The sequence below is a fragment of the Symphodus melops genome (genome assembly GCF_947650265.1).
Source record: "Symphodus melops genome assembly, chromosome: 3".
Lineage (NCBI taxonomy): Eukaryota > Metazoa > Chordata > Actinopteri > Labriformes > Labridae > Symphodus > Symphodus melops.
In genome coordinates, this window is record NC_136693.1 from 1,613,960 (window position 1) to 1,631,536 (window position 17,577).

Here is a 17,577-nt window from a genome sequence, read left to right on the forward strand (position 1 = left end):
TCCCCAAACACACACACACTGTAACGTCTTCTTGTTCTTCAGGTGCAGTTGTGGTCAGCTGGTGGCTCAGCACAGCGCCGTCCCTCAGGTGTCCAAAGAGCAGGGTGCCCCCCTGGTTCAGCTGGACATCCAGCCTACGGAGAGATGGAGCCCCCTGAAGCACACCCAGACCTCCCCCACCGACGCCTACGGAGTCATCGAGTTTCAGGGAGGAGGACACATCAACAAGGCCATGGTGCTTCTTCTACTTCCTGATTAAATAAATGAGTGTACATTTTGTTTGATGCATCATAAACAGCTCCTCTTCCCCCCCCTGCAGTACATCCGGGTCTCCAACGACTCTAAACCTGACAACCTGCTGCACCTGATGGTGAAGGACTGGCAGCTGGAGCTTCCCACTTTGCTCATCTCTGTCCACGGGGGCTTACAGAACTTCGAGCTTCCGCCCAAACTGAAGCAGGTTTTTGGGAAAGGACTGATCAAGGCGGCTGTGACCACCGGAGCCTGGATCTTTACCGGAGGAGTCAGCACTGGTACGAAAGTCAGACAATATCTTCGGATTAGGGACCCGTAGAAGTGACTTTTAAACTAAGATAGCAAACAATTAATTCACTTATTTCCAACCAGAGTTGGAAAGTTGAAAGCTTCATTTCTAAACGTTGTGGTGAAACCTGTTTCTGTGTTTCAGGAGTCATCCGCCATGTTGGAGATGCTCTCAAAGATCACTCATCAAAGTCCAGAGGAAAAGTCTGCGCCATCGGCATCGCACCGTGGGGAATCGTGGAGAACAAAGAAGACCTTATCGGAAGAGACGTAAGTCAAACCAGAGCGGACCAGACCAAACTCAATCAGGCCAGATTTAACGAGAAAGTACTGACCAAAACTGAAGCAGACCAAATACAGCTCATCAAGACCAAATATGACCAACCAGACTGATCCGGACTCAACCGGCACAAGAGCAAACCGGACTGAAGTGGACAAATCAAGCCATAACCTGACAAATGCAGAAAGAACCAGAATACGTTCGACCAAAATCAGAACACAACATAGTACAACCAATCAGACCAAACTGGACTGAACTGGACCAACCCAACCAAAAAAGACCTGAACAAACCAAACTGGACTGAACTGGACCAACCCAACCAAAAAAGACCTGAACAAACCAAACTGGACTGAACTGGACCAACCCAACCAAAGAAGACCTGAACAAACCAAACTGGACTGAACTGGACCAACCCAACCAAAAAAGACCTGAACAAACCAAACTGGACTGAACTGGACCAACCCGACCAAAAAAGACCTGAACAAACCAAACTGTACTGAACTGGACCAACCTGAGCAAAAAAGACATGAACAAACCAAACTGGACTGAACTGGACCAACCTGAGCAAAAAAGACCTGAACAAACCAAACTGGACCAAACTGGACCAACCCAACCAAAAAAGACCTGAACAGACCAAACTGGACCAAACTGGACCAACCCAACCAAAAAAGACCTGAACAGACCAAACTGGACTGAACTGGACCAACCCAACATAAAAAAAGACCTGAACAGACCAAACTGGACTGAACTGGACCAACCCAACCAAAAAAGACCTGAACAGACCAAACTGGACTGAACTGGACCAACCCAACATAAAAAAAGACCTGAACAGACCAAACTGGACTGAACTGGACCAACCCAACCAAAAAAGACCTGAACAGACCAAACTGGACTGAACTGGACCAACCTGAGCAAAAAAGACCTGAACAGAAGCAACTCAAAACCACACTAACCCAAACCCGACCGTACCAAACCCAGTCAGTCCCAACCTGCCGGTCCAGATTAAATCAGTCATGAATATAAAGACTTTTCATGACTTGGTTGTGTCTCCTCTAAGCTCTGATTGCATAATAAAACTATTTTTTTTTTAAGGTGACGCGGTCCTACCAGACCATGTCCAACCCACTCAGCAAGCTGTCGGTCCTGAACAGCAGCCACTCCCACTTCATCCTGTCAGATAACGGAACAAACGGGAAGTATGGAGCCGAGGTCCGACTTCGCCGGCAGCTGGAGAAACACATCGCTCTGCAGAAGATCAACACGCGTAAGTGACGTGACAGAGCATTCTCCTTTCATTGGTCACAGATTCATCCATCCATTCTTTATCTAGACCTCTGACTCGGTCCAGTCCAGTGAGTGATTTAGACTCACAGACAACCTTTGTCTTCTTTCCTGTGCTGTTTAAGTCTCCATAGTGGATCATTTCTGTAACTGTGTCAAACTCCGGGATTCGATTCAACAAACCATGTGACCTGTGGGTTTCCCTTTGTCATCCTATGCCTGGAGCTGTCTGTAAGGCAGGGACAGCAAAGGGATGCTCAGCTGTCACCTCTCACCTCAACCACGAATAAATCTACCGGTGCTGATGGAAAAAACGCTGAAAATCACCAAATACATCAAATCAGTGAAAACAAAATGGCCTCCCTTGGAAATGTAATCTACACCCTGCAGGATTAGTAGTCTCCTGTATTGATGTGCTGATTGTGGGTTCTGTGTGTGTCAGGTCTGGGTCAGGGTGTCCCTGTGGTTTGTCTGATCCTGGAGGGAGGTCCAAACGTCATCTCGATCGTGTTGGAGAGTTTGAAAGAGGAGCCTCCGGTTCCAGTCGTCGTCTGTGACGGCAGCGGACGCGCCTCGGACATCCTTTCCTTCGCACACAGATACAGTGAAGACGATGGGTGAGTAACGCTCCAGCACAGTTAGGAGCTGCTTTTTTGCATCATCTGAAGAATGGGTTGGGATATCTTGCACATCACTTCGATCTTTCCTTGTATGCCTGCAAAGAATCTGACTATACAGCGTAGGCTTGAGGAGTTCCTCAGGGTACTACCATAGGTCCTGTTTAATTCTCCATGAGCTGCACTCGCTGTTGTTTAGCCCCTTCATATCAATCAGATCACGTGACAGACGTTTGATGTTCCTCCTGCGCAGGTTGGTGAATGAAAGCGTCAAAGATCAGCTGCTGGTCACCATCCAGAAAACCTTCAACTACAGCCGCAGCCAGGCGCAGCAGATCTTCCTCATGGTGATGGAGTGTATGAAGAAGAGAGCGCTGGTATGACATGACCTGATGCTGATACTCATTTTATTTTTCCATTTTCCATCAGTGCCAAAATAAAAGTGCTCTTTCATAACTTGTCATCTGTGTGTCATAATTCATCCCTCACTGATTTCATGCTCACTATTCGTCACCATTTTTTATTCACTCATTTACTTAATGCTCAAACTCTGTGATTCAGACAACAGAGGAAGAGTTTAACTTTACCCTGTTTACCCTCTTAGGGATGTGACCAAGCTGCAACCTCCATGTTTGAAAAATTAAGCCACTGTGGAAGTATAAGTTCTTTGAGGCTTTATTCTTTTATAGCACTTTTCAAAAACAAGCTACAAAGTGCAATTTGAAAGGTTTACAAAAATACACAAATCGAAAGATTGAGATTTTAGAAAGAGAACACAGAAAGCAAAACTAGGGTGAGAAGCCTCTTTCAGCAATATGTATTTATTTATTTATTTGAAAAAGAGGCAGTATCTATACTGTCCCTTTTAGATTTAAATTTAATAAAATTAAGATTTTTTAATCTATGATAGAGAGATAGATACTTTATTGATCCCGAGGGAAATTCAGGATCTATGCATAAATCAACATCATAGCATTGATGTACCCGAGTTGTACCCATTATATAATTTAATATAACACATTACCGTGTGATCATTAGTAAGTGCGAGACAAATAAGTCAAAATTAAAAACAAATTATCTCTCTTGATTTTAAAGTTTTTTAAGAAAAATGCTTGTTGACAAATATTCGCTTTTACACCCCCAAGTGCAAAATTGACATGTTTAAGCATCAGGATTGAAATCATTTTATTGTGTTCATTGTCGTATTGACTGAATTTCCCTCGGGATCAATAAAGTATCTATCTATCTATCTATCTATCTATCTATCTATCTATCTATCGTATTACACAACCTCACAAAGCTTTAGGAAACTGCATCTCGAGTTTAAATGACAGAAAAGTGAAATTGTTTTGAGTAAAGTTTTGGTTTGCAAACATTTCACTGCACGTTAAACAAGAACTCATTAACGGTCCGACCGCTGCATTAAACATGACTCCTCCTGTGAATCGTGCAGCTCTCCTCCGGGCTATAAAACCTGCTCACTGTGACCTCAGCAGTCGAAACATTAATATAATGATAAAGGTTTTACACCCAAACCAGTACAGCTTAATGGAGATTGTTCTGTGACCCTTCACCATTTATTTAATCCCACAATCCTCTGCTTCTCCCTGAGAGAACAGCTGCAGCCGACTGGCCATACATTTAAATAAAATCACATCAATTCACTTAAATGATTTGTTTTCAGATCAAAATGATGCAGGTTCTGATGTCACTCCTTAAGACATCAAATAAGATGAAAAAGAAATAATCACTGACACAAAAACTCAACAAGTTAATGTCAGTCAACTTGTGTAACTTTCTGTTTACGCTGCATGGGTTCAGTTATTGTGACGTCCTCATTGGTTCACACGTCCACATTTAAATAATTGGATCAGCTGTTGCTCAGTCATTAATGTTCGACAAAGGAGGAAATGTAATGACATTAGTCTCCCACTGATGCTTCAGTGTACTGTTATGTAGCCGGCTGGTTATCGAGGGTGGAAACAATTTCTCATTGATGGAGAAGGTTTATGTTTATTTTAGTTTTTTAGCTTGAAGCTAACACATCGCTAACACCGGCGAGTGCTATTTACTGGATAACAGATTTAGAAACCCGATCATTCAAACTTTAAACATACTTTACAAACGACACCACATGCGAGACATGAGACAAACCTAACCTCTGATCCAGTGACACTGCATGACTCGCTCTTTATGTCTCATGGGTGCAGGGTCTCCCTCTGCTGCCTCCTTTTGGGTGCAGCAGAGGGTGCATTTTGTCCTGCACCCATCGAAGGTCCTGTATCGTGTTGAAGTTGTGCAAATGATTTCAATGAAAGCCCCAACAATGGGAAACAGGTCACCGATCAGTAACTTAAGACCCTTAGAACATTTTTATTAAAGATTATTTATCTAACTCAACCATGTCTACTTTGCACCCTGATTACAGTTAGTCCTCCAGGAGCTCCTGATAAGAGTCGCTCGTTTTGTTTTACTTGAAATCTTGGACTCTAAACTGGTATGAAGACCACTTTTTGAAGGCCTGCACTTTGTGAACAAAAGCATGAAAGCATTGGCAAGCTTTACAAGCGTTTACAAGCTCTCATCGGTGTGTGTTGTGTTTGCAGATCACAGTGTTCAGGATGGGTTCAGAGGGGCAGCAGGACATTGAGATGTCCATCCTTACTGCTCTGCTTAAAGGTAAACAACTTAGTCTAGGTCTTGGAGCGCTCTTGGTCTTGGTCTTGGTTAGTGTGGTCTTACCTACAGCACCAGTGATGACTGTGTTTCTTTAAAGAAGATAAATGAACACCTGCTTTCTTTGTTGATGTCTAACTCAGGTACCAATGCATCAGCGTCTGATCAGCTCAGCTTGGCTCTGGCCTGGAACAGAGTGGACATCGCTCGCAGTCAGATCTTTGTGTATGGACTCCACTGTCCTGTGAGTTTCCTGATTCAGCGCCATTTGTCTGTCCATCCGAGATTTTATTTTAAATGTAACGCTGAAAAGTATGACGCTGGTGTTTTTATTGTTGGTCTGTATGAAATGGTACCAAAAGATAATGTTTGTCCCAGCTGCCTCTCTTATGTGTGATGGTGTTTCTGCAGCCTGTTTCTGCTGCTGCTGCGACTGACCGGCCTAGAAGTCCAGCTCGAGCTCCAGCAGCAGGAGGAGGAGGAGGAGGAGGGAAAGGGAAGGCCAGAGGAAAGAAAGGAAAAGGAGGCAAAGCCAAACCTGAACCACCTGAGGAAACTGATCCCAGAAAACTGGAGCTTCTCAACTGGGTGAGAGATTAGAGCTAAATTGATCACCATTAGATGGATGGATGGATGGATGGATGGATGGATACTTTATTGATCCCGAGGGAAATTCAAGTTTGACTTTGAGATATAACCAACATGTTGTTGATAAAGTTGTAGCTTTTGTTAGCTAGACCTGGAACTTTGATTTGAAATCGTTTGTTAAATTGGTTATTGCACTATAAAGATAAGCTATCAAACTGAAGTCTACGTCAATCACTTAAAATCAAAGCTGAACAATTAGCCTATAGAATCATTAGCCTATTCGTCTAGCTTAAAGGTTAACTTAAAACATTTAAATTATACTGTAAGCTACCAATAGTTTATTACTGAAATGTCCTGTTAGTAGTACAGTAAACTTAGCTAGACAGTTTCAGACCAAATTGAGCTAATGGTGCTAACTCTGAACTGTTTAACATTGTGGCTCAGCCTTAAGCCAATACCTTAAACCATTAGCTAAACATTAAAAAAAAACTTAACCAGTTTATTTGTTTCAGAAGGGGAAAAAGAACCATTAATTATTCAGTTTTACATTACCATAGTTCAAGTAGGCTAGAGCTTTTAGCTCAAGAAACATAGCTGCTAGCCAAACAGTGACAATGCTAACTCAACTGTTAAACAGCTTTAACCTGATCTTTAAGCTTAGGTTTCAAAATGAACTCAACTATTAGCTAAATACGTAGTCCTAATCACATATGCTTAACTGTTGCTAAACTATGCAGATAAAAAAAAAAAAAACTTTTAGCGCTATAGTTTTAATAGCCAACAAAAACTTTTCAGCTTCACAGCGTTGATACAGAAACAAACAGCTAGCGAGCTATAAGTCGACTCAACACTGAAATTAAATGTTAGCGAAACAGTTTAGAAACAATACAGATAAATAAGCTAATCAGTTTTTAAACTAAGGATTTCAAAAAACCCAAGTGAGCTTTAAAGTTGAACTTGCTGAAAACATTTCTGCAACAGTTTTGTCAGTGGGGGAATTTGTTTGTCACATCGTTTTTGAGCTTAGTTATTAGTTATATCGGCAGGTGCTGATTACGATGATGATGTTTCCACAGGTGAACTCGCTGGAGCAGGCCATGATGGACGCTCTGGTGTTGGACAGGGTGGACTTTGTGAAGCTGCTGATTGAGAACGGAGTGAACATCCATCACTTCCTGACTATTCCTCGTCTGGAGGAGCTGTACAACACTGTAAGAGGAAACGCCTGAGTGCAACACAACACAACTCGACGTCTGCGTCAAAAATCTGTAAATCACCTTTCTGTGTTTTAACTGTGGCGGAAACAGTTTAAGCGACATTTAAGAGCATAGAGAAGTCTTTAGCATTAAGAAATGTCCTAGCAACCTAATATTGGAGTACTTGAAACGGGTCGTCTCAAAACTTCGCTCGGTCTCGGACTGGGGTGACTTCACCACCATCCACCACCGACCACCATCGGCAGTCTAATATTCTACGTCATTACTGTGATTGGAAGGAAAACGCCTCTTTCTAAATAAATGAAAAACTTAAGTTCATTCTCAACCCCCCCATCTGGAACCTTCCCTGTGTTACGGTCTGATTACGTGGTACGCCCCCTGCTGCATGATTGATATTTATGGTCTTGGTCTTGCCTCGGACACAGAACCAGCTCCAGTATTCATGACCCCCCAAAAACAGCCATGTTAATTATTTTGGGATAAATGAACGTCCTTGGCTGAGCCTGAACCTGCTGACTGACTCTATTCTCAGTAATATAAAGGTCTAATATAACTTAATTACTCACGCTTGTGATGTTTTACAAATTATTTATTTCGTCGAGTGTCAGTTTATAAAAATGTGTCCCTTATGCTTTAAGAGTTTGCAGAAAAAGGTGCACTTGTGTTTGGGTTGTCACGATGAAAAGATGGTTTGTTAATGAAAACAGCTCGTTCTAAAGACGAGTCATTAAACAAAAGCTTTCTGATTTAGCCTCCATATTCTCATTGACATGTTGATCCGCAGCTTAACATCCATCAGTGATCCCCTTCATCTTTTGTTATATCACTGCTGTCTTTAATCTTCATCTGCTTCACTTAAAAAAAAAAAAAAAAAAAAGGCTCTTAACACAACATGTGGTGCTCATGTGAGTCCCATTATTCTCCGATCAAAGCGAAGCTCTCTGCTGCCGTCTGTCAGCTTCAGCGCCATTCTGCTTCTGCTGTGTGACACTCAGAGTTGTAAAATCATTGACTTGACTTGATTCGAACAAGATGATCTAATTGTGCCGATGTGGCCCGACGTCTTTCAAAGACAAAACTGTTCCCAACACATGTGTGACCGCTGTTTTTGACTTTTCTTGAGTTTCCTGTTTGTTCCTTTGTTGTTGTAGAAGCTGGGACCGGCCAACACGCTTCACTTTGTGGTCCGAGATGTGAAGAAAGTAAGTAAATAAACGGGCTCAGATTAAACACAAACACGAGATGATAATTCTTAAGGTTCAACGTCTTCATTAATGCCATCATGCATTTGATTACCACTCCGTCCATCCATCCATTATCTAATTATCTAGACCACAGGGTGGTCGAGGGCTGGAGCCGATCCCAGCAGTCATTGGGCGGCTGGCTGGTTGTCTGTCTCTGTATGTAAACCTTATGATCTCGCCCAGTGACATCTGGGATTGGCTCCTCCCCCCCTTCCCGACCCTAAATGGGAAAAGGGGTATAGATAATGGATGGGATGTACGTATGTGGTCTTTTTAACCTCTTCACCTTCACTTGGGTTTCAGGGGAATCTTCCTCCAGATTATCAGATCACATTGATCGATATCGGCCTGGTGCTGGAGCTCTTGATGGGCGGGGCTTATCGCTGCAAATACACCAGGAAGAGCTTCAGGACGCTTTACAACAACCTGTACGGCCTCAAGAGAGTGAGTCACACAGAGTGGGCACTTCATGAATGGTGTTATGTCCCCTCCCCTGGTATCTCCTCCCACGGACTCCACCTCCAGGCAGAGTGTGGTATTTACAGTGAAGATCCTCTAGATGGCAGCAAAGAGATGCATCACTGATCACTCCTGCCTATTTAAGAGTGACATTAAAACACATGTTCATGTTCAGAACATTATACTCCACATCTGTTTTTTCCTTTTTTTTCCTTTTTTTTTATCACAACAAGCTATCATTAATATTTCTTTCATTTGTTGTAAGAGACGTCATCTGTTGAGATTTTGAATCAACTATTCACATTTCCGTCTCCTTCATCACAGTTTGTGTCCGGGCCTCTTTGTTTATGAAGTTTTGGAGACAGTAAGAGAGCGAGAAGTGCACACACACACACACACACACACACACACACTCGTGTCTGAAAACATGAGGATCCCGACACCGACAGGCTTTTTGTTAAAGAGGAAAGTACTTCTTCTGATATCTTAAAACTGTTTCTACATCCCTGACTTCAAAGCCACGAGACTCCATCGACTGTGACTGAAACCAGCTGGTCCTGCGAACACATCGGGCTCTAATAAAAATGTTGTCCTTAAAAATGACAATCAACTGATCCTGTTGTCTTTTCTTTCACAGCCTAAAGCTCTGAAGCTTCTTGGAATGGAGGTTTGTTCATTTTAAGTGTCTCGTAACGTTCCTCTGAGTGTGGCGCCGGTCTTGGGATGACGGTGGATTCAGTGTCTGACGTACGCGTGGTCCTGTCCCCCCCCCCCCCCCCCCGCAGGACGACGAGCCTCGTGCAAAGGGGAAAGGAAAGAAGAACAAGAAGAAAGAGGAGGAGGTGGACATTGACGTGGACGACCCCGAGGTCAGCAGGTTCCAGTACCCGTTCCACGAGCTGATGGTGTGGGCCGTGCTGATGAAGCGCCAGAAGATGGCACTGTTCCTGTGGCAGCGAGGGGAGGAGGCCATGGCCAAAGCTCTGGTGGCCTGTAAGCTCTACAAGGCCATGGCTCACGAGTCGTCACAGAGCGAGCTGGTGGACGACATCTACCAGGACCTGGAGAACAACTCCAAGTGAGTCCAAACTTAGTGATTATACTTCTGTTCCTACGAGGTCGTCACTTTGCTGTTGTTAAAGGGCGGAGTGCTGGCTTCTCTGACAGCACGAGTAAACATGTACGAGTGTGTTTGTGCAAACAGGGAATTTGGTCAGCTGGCCTACGAGCTGCTGGACCAGTCGTACAAACACGACGAGCAGGTGGCCATGAAGCTGCTGACGTACGAGCTGAAGAACTGGAGCAACTCCACCTGTCTGAAGCTGGCTGTCGCCGCCAAACACAGAGACTTCATCGCGCACACCTGCAGCCAGATGCTGCTGACTGACATGTGGATGGGCTGTCTGAGGATGGGCAAGAGCAACAGCCTCAAGGTGCGGACGAAAACAAGTCTGTGCAGGAGGTTCAGAAGCTGAGAGGGAACCGGAAACACATAATCTGATAATAGATTAGTGATTTATTAGTGCTGCAAGACAGTACAATACATGTGAGAGATAAAGAGAGAGAGAGAGAAGAAAAATAAAATAGAGAAAATAAATAGATAAATACATAATAATAAATAAATAATAAATACATAATAAATAAATAATATACATGAAAAATAAAAAATTAAGAAAATAAATAGATAAATACATAATAATAAATAAATAATATACGTAAAAAATAATAAATAAATATATAATAATAAATAAATACTATACATACATTTTTTTTTAAAAACCATCTTGTAATAATAAAATAACAATAGTTGAAAAATATGCATATTAAAAGATTTTTTTTAATATATATATATATTTACTACTACTGTTATTCGCAGATCTGTTGTAAATATATAGATATCTACTGTATATCTGTTATCAGTAGACAGTTTGTATTATGTATTAAAAGAGACAACAGATCTTCATATTTTACGTTTTTTTTATTTCCAGGTCATTTTAGGGATCGTTTTCCCTCCGGCCATTCTCCTCCTGGAGTTTCGTCTGGGAGATGAAACGTCTTTTCATTCCTCGAGAGACAACGAGGAAGCAAAAACGAAAGAGGACGACAACAAATCCAGCAAGGTAATGTAAACGGAGCAGAGCCGCCTCTTTATTCCTCACTGCGTCACTGTTTGTACAGCAGCCTGAGTGATGAAGAGTTTTGTTTTGTGTTTCAGGACGCCGTCTCAAACGTGGACGCAACGTCCAAGAAAGGAGACGACGAGGAAGAGCAGAAGAGTCAGAGAAAGAGGACGCCCATCGGGAGGAAGATTTATGAGTTCTACAACACTCCCTTCACCAAGTTCTGGTTTAACACGGCAAGTTTGGAAACACGCCACCCGTCACGCCCGCTACGTTCAGCTTGATGTTCATACAGCTGCTGGAGTCAGGCTTTTTCATCAGTGCTGCTCCTCACCTTGTTTCAGATCTCCTACCTGGTGTACCTCATGTTGTATAACTACATCATCCTGGTGAAGATGGAGCGATGGCCGTCTCTGCAGGAGTGGATCGTCATCTCTTACATCATCACTCTGGGGCTGGAGAAAGTCCGCCAGGTGAACGCTTCCAGACTCGTGATAAAGTCGTGATTCTGGGCGTTGTTTTTTCCAAATGTTTGGAAAAAAAAATTTTTTTTAAAAAGTGAAGGTTGAATCTGAGATCGAAGTGCGTTTGAAGGTCGTTGAATATTAGTTTAATGTGTGCGTCTCAAGTCAAATATTTGTATCTTTGTATCTTCTCTCGTCTGCAAGACACATTTCAGACTATATCTATTGAATCAATTATCAATTATCTTAAGTTTTGATTTTTGATTCAATAAATTGCTCCTTCCAGCAGCCATAAAACAAACTGTGGCAGATAAAGTTAAATACTCAGGCGCCAATGAAAAAAGTCCAATACTCAATGCTTGGTTTTTGCCCCTGATGGACCCAGATATTTTCATTTTCAGGATCAGGAAATATAAAGAAACAAGGTTCAAACTTTATTCAAATTCAAAAAGGAGGGGGGCAATTTATGGTTATAACGCAGGACTTCTGCGCTCACACTGTAGGACCCGTTGGGGATGACCTATCTGTCAGATGTTCAGTCAATGTCTCGTCTTCAGATCCTGATGTCGGAGCCGGGGAAGCTGAAGCAGAAGATCAACGTTTGGTTGGAGGATTACTGGAACATCACAGATCTGGCGGCCATCTCCGTCTTCCTGCTGGGTTTGCTGCTGCGCCTGCAGAGCGAGCCCTCCATGGGCTACGGGCGGGTCATCTACTGCGTGGACATCATCTTCTGGTACATCCGCGTCCTCGACATCTTCGGAGTCAACAAGTACCTGGGACCGTACGTCATGATGATCGGCAAAATGGTACGCCATCGTAGATGTGGCGAGGTCTGATTTTTCACATCCACGTCGTGTCAGATGTGATAAAAAAGTCTTTCTCCAGATGGTGGACATGCTGTACTTCGTGGTCATCATGCTGGTGGTGTTGATGAGCTTCGGCGTAGCGCGGCAGGCCATCCTCCACCCGGACGAGGAGCCCACATGGCGCCTGGCCCGAAACATCTTCTACATGCCGTACTGGATGATTTACGGAGAGGTGTTTGCAGACTCCATAGACCGTAAGACTAGAGTTCATAGTAAGAGTTACAGTCAGCCGCCTGTGAGTTCTAACACTCTGTCCTCGCCCCGACATTACTCTAAACCCTCGCCGTCTGTCATCGCACCATTACTGAACCTCTAACTCGCTCGACTTCCTCACCCAATCATCCGTCATCCTCCGTCCGTCCTCAAATGTTGACCCTCATCTTTGTCTTCACCTTGGTTCTTCACCGCCTCACCTCGTCTCCACTAACCAGCTGCCCCTCGACCTCTTGACCTTTAGCCTCATCATCATCATCTTCACACTCACCCCTTGTCCTCTGTCCTCACAGGCCTTCTCTCTCACTGACCTTCACGTCCTTGATGTTCCTCTTCATTAACGCATCACTTTCTGTCTCTTTTACTTTCACTTTCACTTTCACAGTTTACGCCATGGAAATCAATCGTAAGTATCTCGGATTCAATTTTCTCTGAAGTCAAAAATCATGATTTATATCGTTGTGTTTTTTTTTTGTTGTTGTTTCAATTTAATTCAAATGTCCCGTCATTAAAGGAGCAGTATGTAACTCTGACACCTGGTGTTTAAAATGGGTACTGCGGTCAGTGTTACAGGATGTGGCGTGCAGAAGCTCCGGGATCACACCTGATGAGATTATAGCGTTTATGTGTGGTGGGTTTTTTTCAGCTCCATGTGGAGACAATCTGTACGATGAAGACGGGAAGAAGCTCCCTCCGTGCATCCCCGGAGCCTGGCTCACTCCCGCCATCATGGCCTGTTACCTGCTGGTCGCCAACATCCTGCTGGTCAACCTGCTCATCGCTGTGTTCAAGTCAGTGTTCACCACCTGATCCTCCTCCTGCTGCTGACGCTTTAATCAAACACACAAACAGGAAACCCTTCCTCCTGTCTTCTCTCTCCGCAGCAACACGTTCTTCGAGGTGAAGTCCATCTCCAACCAGGTGTGGAAGTTCCAGAGGTATCAGCTGATCATGACCTTCCACGACCGGCCCATCCTGCCTCCCCCCCTCATCATCTTCCCCCACATCTACATCGTCCTGAGGAGGCTGTGCTGCCGCTGCAGACGGCGGACGGAGGGAGATCACGACGACCGGGAGCGCCGCCTCCGTAAGACCCGATTGGCTGAGATCCGTCTGATGAAAAAAAAGATCATATACAGTTTGTCTCCTCGGAGAATAAATGCTTTCATATCTTCAGAGATTTAAATTCCCATTAAAACAGTCGTCCCGTGTGTCTTGTCTCAGAGCTGGTGCTGAACGTCGACGAGCTGAAGAGTCTGCACGAGTTCGAGGAGCAGTGTGTGGAGGAGTACTTCAGAGAGAAAGACGACGAGAAACAATCGTCCAACAACGAGAGGATCAGAGTCACGTCGGAGAGGTCGGCAACAGACGCTCACGTCTCAATGATTAAACTCAAGTCAATGCACCGTGAGAGTAAACGTCATGAGCTGAAATGAAAACATGAACTGATTCTGATGAAACTTCATGAAATCATGATGGAAGAAAAAAAGATGCTAACTAGCTTAGAGGAGTAGCAGCTGTCTTTAAAGGGTTAATGGACTGATGAAGCTGTTTTTGGTATTCAGTTGATCAACATTTGGGTGGTTTTGTTTCTTTATTTATTCTACACACTTCTTTTATTGAGTATAGATTTTTGGGTAATCTTTTCTTTTTGCTAGATATTAAAATAAATGTTGTTTTGCATTCGTGTCCTGTGGGCACCGGAGGTCATTTAGGTAAAGGACCAGCATGCACCTGGGTGGGCCGATGGTTTTTTACCAAGGCAAGAGAGGCAGCAGGAGGCTTGTTTTCTTCTGAACCAAATATACCACAACAAACATCAGTGCGTGATGCATAGGTGCTCATTTGATCTTGTTTGATATGAGTTTGTTTAGATCTGGACTTTTCTAGTCTTCTTAGTGAAAAGGATCCTGTTTGGAGGATTCAAGCCGAAGCTGCTCTCAGTCTGTGTATTCTGCTCTGTGCTCAGGGTGGAGAACATGTTCATGCGTCTGGAGGAGGTCAACGAGAGGGAGCACTCGATGAAGGCGTCGCTGCAGACGGTGGACCTCCGCCTGGCTCAGATGGAGGAGCTCTCCAGTCGCATGATGAACGCTCTCGAGAAGCTGGCGGGCATCGACCGGTCGGAGCTCATCCGCACGCGCTCCAGAGGCTCGTCCGTGTGCGAGCCGGCCGCTCTGCTTCGGCACGGCAGCATCAACAGCACGGACGGGTACAGTCTGTACAGGTACCAGCTGGACCACGACGACAGGGTCTCTGTGAGCGGAGACCTGGAGGGACACGACAGGAAGCTCCAGCAGAGTCCAGAGAGACGAGGGGGACACACAGAGGACGGACACACGACAGGTGGGACCAGAAAAATGACCCCTCTATTCCAGCCCTGCTCAGAACAGGCTGTTTCTGTGTCTGTAGCTTTAAATATGTAAATGAGCTGTGTCTGACCACGCCCCCTCTCTGGAAGGGCCCGGGTGTACTCGCTGCTTTCTGGCTCCATGTCCTATTGTTTACGGTGAGAAGGCAGACTCAGAGGGCAGAACAAACACCTAGCTGTGGGAGTGTCACCCACCTGGGGGAGGGGCTACTGCCCTTTGTGATGTCATAAAGGGAACATCTCCAAACAGCCTTTTTTTTCTAACCTCTCTGGTTTCCTGCAACGTCCCCTCGTCTGTTTCTGTTTGAGATAAATTATGTGAGCTAATGCGTACTCGACCTTTCTGTTTTTAAGGTGACGTGAAGGACTTCAGGTCAACTCTTGAGGTGGCGGGACGTAAAGAGAGGGCTCAGTCTCTGTCCAATGTGGACATCCTGATCTCCCTCTGTGACCCCGGCTCCGGTCCAGGTTCTCCTAAACCTTACTCCACAGCTGCTAGCGTTGAGAAGACCAGACTGGAAGCGACAGTTTCCTTCCCTTTGGATACGTCAAAGTTCACTCAGTATTTATCCTCTCCAGCTCTTAGCCCCACCCTGAGCTTGAAATCTGATTTTGGTGGAAGCCCCACACACAGAACTCAAGAGGGGGTGAACAGTTTAACCACGCATGGTTCAAAACCAGCCTCCAGGTCTCAAAGCATGCCTCACGGGGGCGCCAAACCTTCTCCCAGAGTGACGGAGAAGAAGAGTGAAGGCAGTGAGAGCGAACAGAAAGAGGAGGCCAGTCCACCGGGGCCTCCTGACGGGGCTCAGGAGGGGGAGACGGATGAGGGTAACCATGGCGAGGGAGGGGAGGAGGAGGGGCCGGAGGAGGGTGAGGAGGACCTGCTGTTGGGCGAGGACAGGTTGTACCCGACGCTCCGCTCCAAGAGTCTGAACATAAACCCGAAAAAGAAGAGGACGAAGACGAAACAGGGGGAGGAGACACTTCGCTCGGCCAGCAGCGTCAAAGACCTGGTGTCTGCGTTCAGCGGGGGGACAGAGGGGGCGCAGGGGGCGCGGGTCAGGAGCAGGTCCAAAGACTCTGACAGCTGAACCTAAAGAACTGAGGGGACTCTGGACTTTGCACACTTGGTGTTATACCTCCATATTTCCAGACACAGCAGACCAAAAGACTGAAAATTAACTGTGTCTGGACGAGACGAACATGACGACAATCCAAAAGGGTGAATCTGCAGCTCATATCTTATTAATCTGTCAGTTCACAGGCGGACACACTCATAAACTTTAAAAGGGTCTTAACACCAGTACACACTGAAAGTAAAATTCCCTTCAGGGTTGCAAATACCAGAAACAATCCCCTCTAATTATAATTAACCGTTAAAGGGATGCAAAAGAACTGAAACTAAATAAGAAGAACGATTTTAAAATGATTCAAAATTACGACAAAGACGTGCGAAAAAAACGAAAAGTTTACAAAATGCCGACAGAGAGCTGCACTATATCTACATACAGATCAGGACTGACAAGAAGGGGGCTCACACTGTCTCCTAAGACAATTTAAAACCCCTAAAAAGAGATGCAAGGAGGCAAAATGCCTTTAAAAAAATAAAAAATAAAAACTGCAAAGATGTGAAAAATGCTTTCAAAAACTCGCACCATATCTACATGGTAATGTCGAATGATAACAAAGGGAGGCAACATGTCGTCAAAGACATTAAAAACCTGAAATGGATCAAAAGTAACTCGAAATAATTGACTGCAAATAAGCACGATGAAAACACAGAGAGACAAAATGACAGAGATGCAGAGCGGTTACCAAAACTATCAAAGAGATGAAGAATGAAAACAAATTACCTTAAAAAATAACTCATAAAAAATAACTCATAAAAAATAAGTACAAAGGGAGAAGAAATGTCTTCTAAGAGATGAAACATGTAGTGAAATTCCAAAGGATGCAACATGGCTACAAACACATGCAGAGTCTCTACACAGAGACGCAGGATGATACATGTGACCGTCTCTAAAAAGAAAGCAAAGCAACTAAATAATGAAATGTCGAGACTTTTAAGATAATGCAATGTGACGACGACGGGATGTAAAATGTGTCCATACAAAAGGGAAAAACTAAAAGAGATGCACAAAAAAAAAAACGTGCAAAAACTAAACAAAGGGATGAAATTTGTGTATAAAAGCAAAATAAGTTCAAAGAGAAAAAAACCAAAAAAAACCCGAATGGATGCCAAACAACGAGAGACTTGCACAAAATATTTATATAGTAATTTAGAATAAAAACACAGGGATTCAAAATGTTTTCTAGTATATTAAAAAAAAGAACCAAAAACTACAAATTGAGATGCAACATGATCGTGGTTCCTCGAGCGTCTCTCTCTCTCTGCAGGAAGGTCGGGACACGCGTCCTCGGAGAACGATGTTTCATGTTTGGATGTTTATAGTTTATATTTGCATGTGTTGACAGATTATTATTTCGGTTCCTCTTCCACTCTCCATCCCCTCCCCGAATAAATCCTAACCCTTACTTTGGATTTTCAGCGACCTACGGGCTTCTACTTCCTCTGTGTGATGTCATCTTTTAACGCCGCCGATGGAGTCGTGTCCTTGTCCCCGTCCTTTAA

The 17,577-nt window shown here is 44.2% G+C and overlaps 2 protein-coding genes across 3 annotated transcripts; both read left to right on the top strand.

Moving 5' to 3' along the window:
• Positions 1–112: 112 nt before the first annotated feature.
• Positions 113–3,177, top strand: LOC306821101 (transient receptor potential cation channel subfamily M member 1-like; the record flags this gene model as incomplete). 2 transcript variants are annotated; one of them, XM_079339294.1, is made up of 6 exons in its annotated part: positions 113–235; positions 320–533; positions 689–813; positions 1,916–2,087; positions 2,547–2,721; positions 2,975–3,177. In XM_079339294.1, the coding sequence occupies exons 1-6, from the start codon at positions 233–235 to the stop codon at positions 3,102–3,104; spliced, it is 819 nt and encodes a 272-aa protein (XP_079195420.1). In that variant the 5' UTR covers positions 113–232. The 2 variants fall into 2 exon arrangements, with proteins under 2 accessions (XP_079195420.1, XP_079195421.1); XM_079339295.1 differs by lacking the exon at positions 2,975–3,177 and having other exon boundaries at positions 2,547–2,725.
• A 2,152-nt stretch (positions 3,178–5,329) lies between these two features.
• On the top strand, positions 5,330–17,504 carry LOC306821093 (transient receptor potential cation channel subfamily M member 1-like). Its single transcript, XM_079339284.1, has 20 exons — positions 5,330–5,400; positions 5,541–5,641; positions 5,809–5,985; positions 7,062–7,196; positions 8,354–8,404; positions 8,750–8,890; positions 9,543–9,572; positions 9,691–9,983; positions 10,110–10,338; positions 10,894–11,025; positions 11,121–11,261; positions 11,370–11,498; positions 12,047–12,298; positions 12,378–12,552; positions 12,957–12,977; positions 13,218–13,362; positions 13,456–13,658; positions 13,796–13,928; positions 14,541–14,917; positions 15,297–17,504. Exons 1-20 carry the CDS (start codon positions 5,343–5,345, stop codon positions 16,034–16,036), a joined length of 3,663 nt encoding a protein of 1,220 aa, XP_079195410.1. The 5' UTR covers positions 5,330–5,342; the 3' UTR covers positions 16,037–17,504.
• The last annotated feature ends 73 nt before the right edge of the window (positions 17,505–17,577 follow it).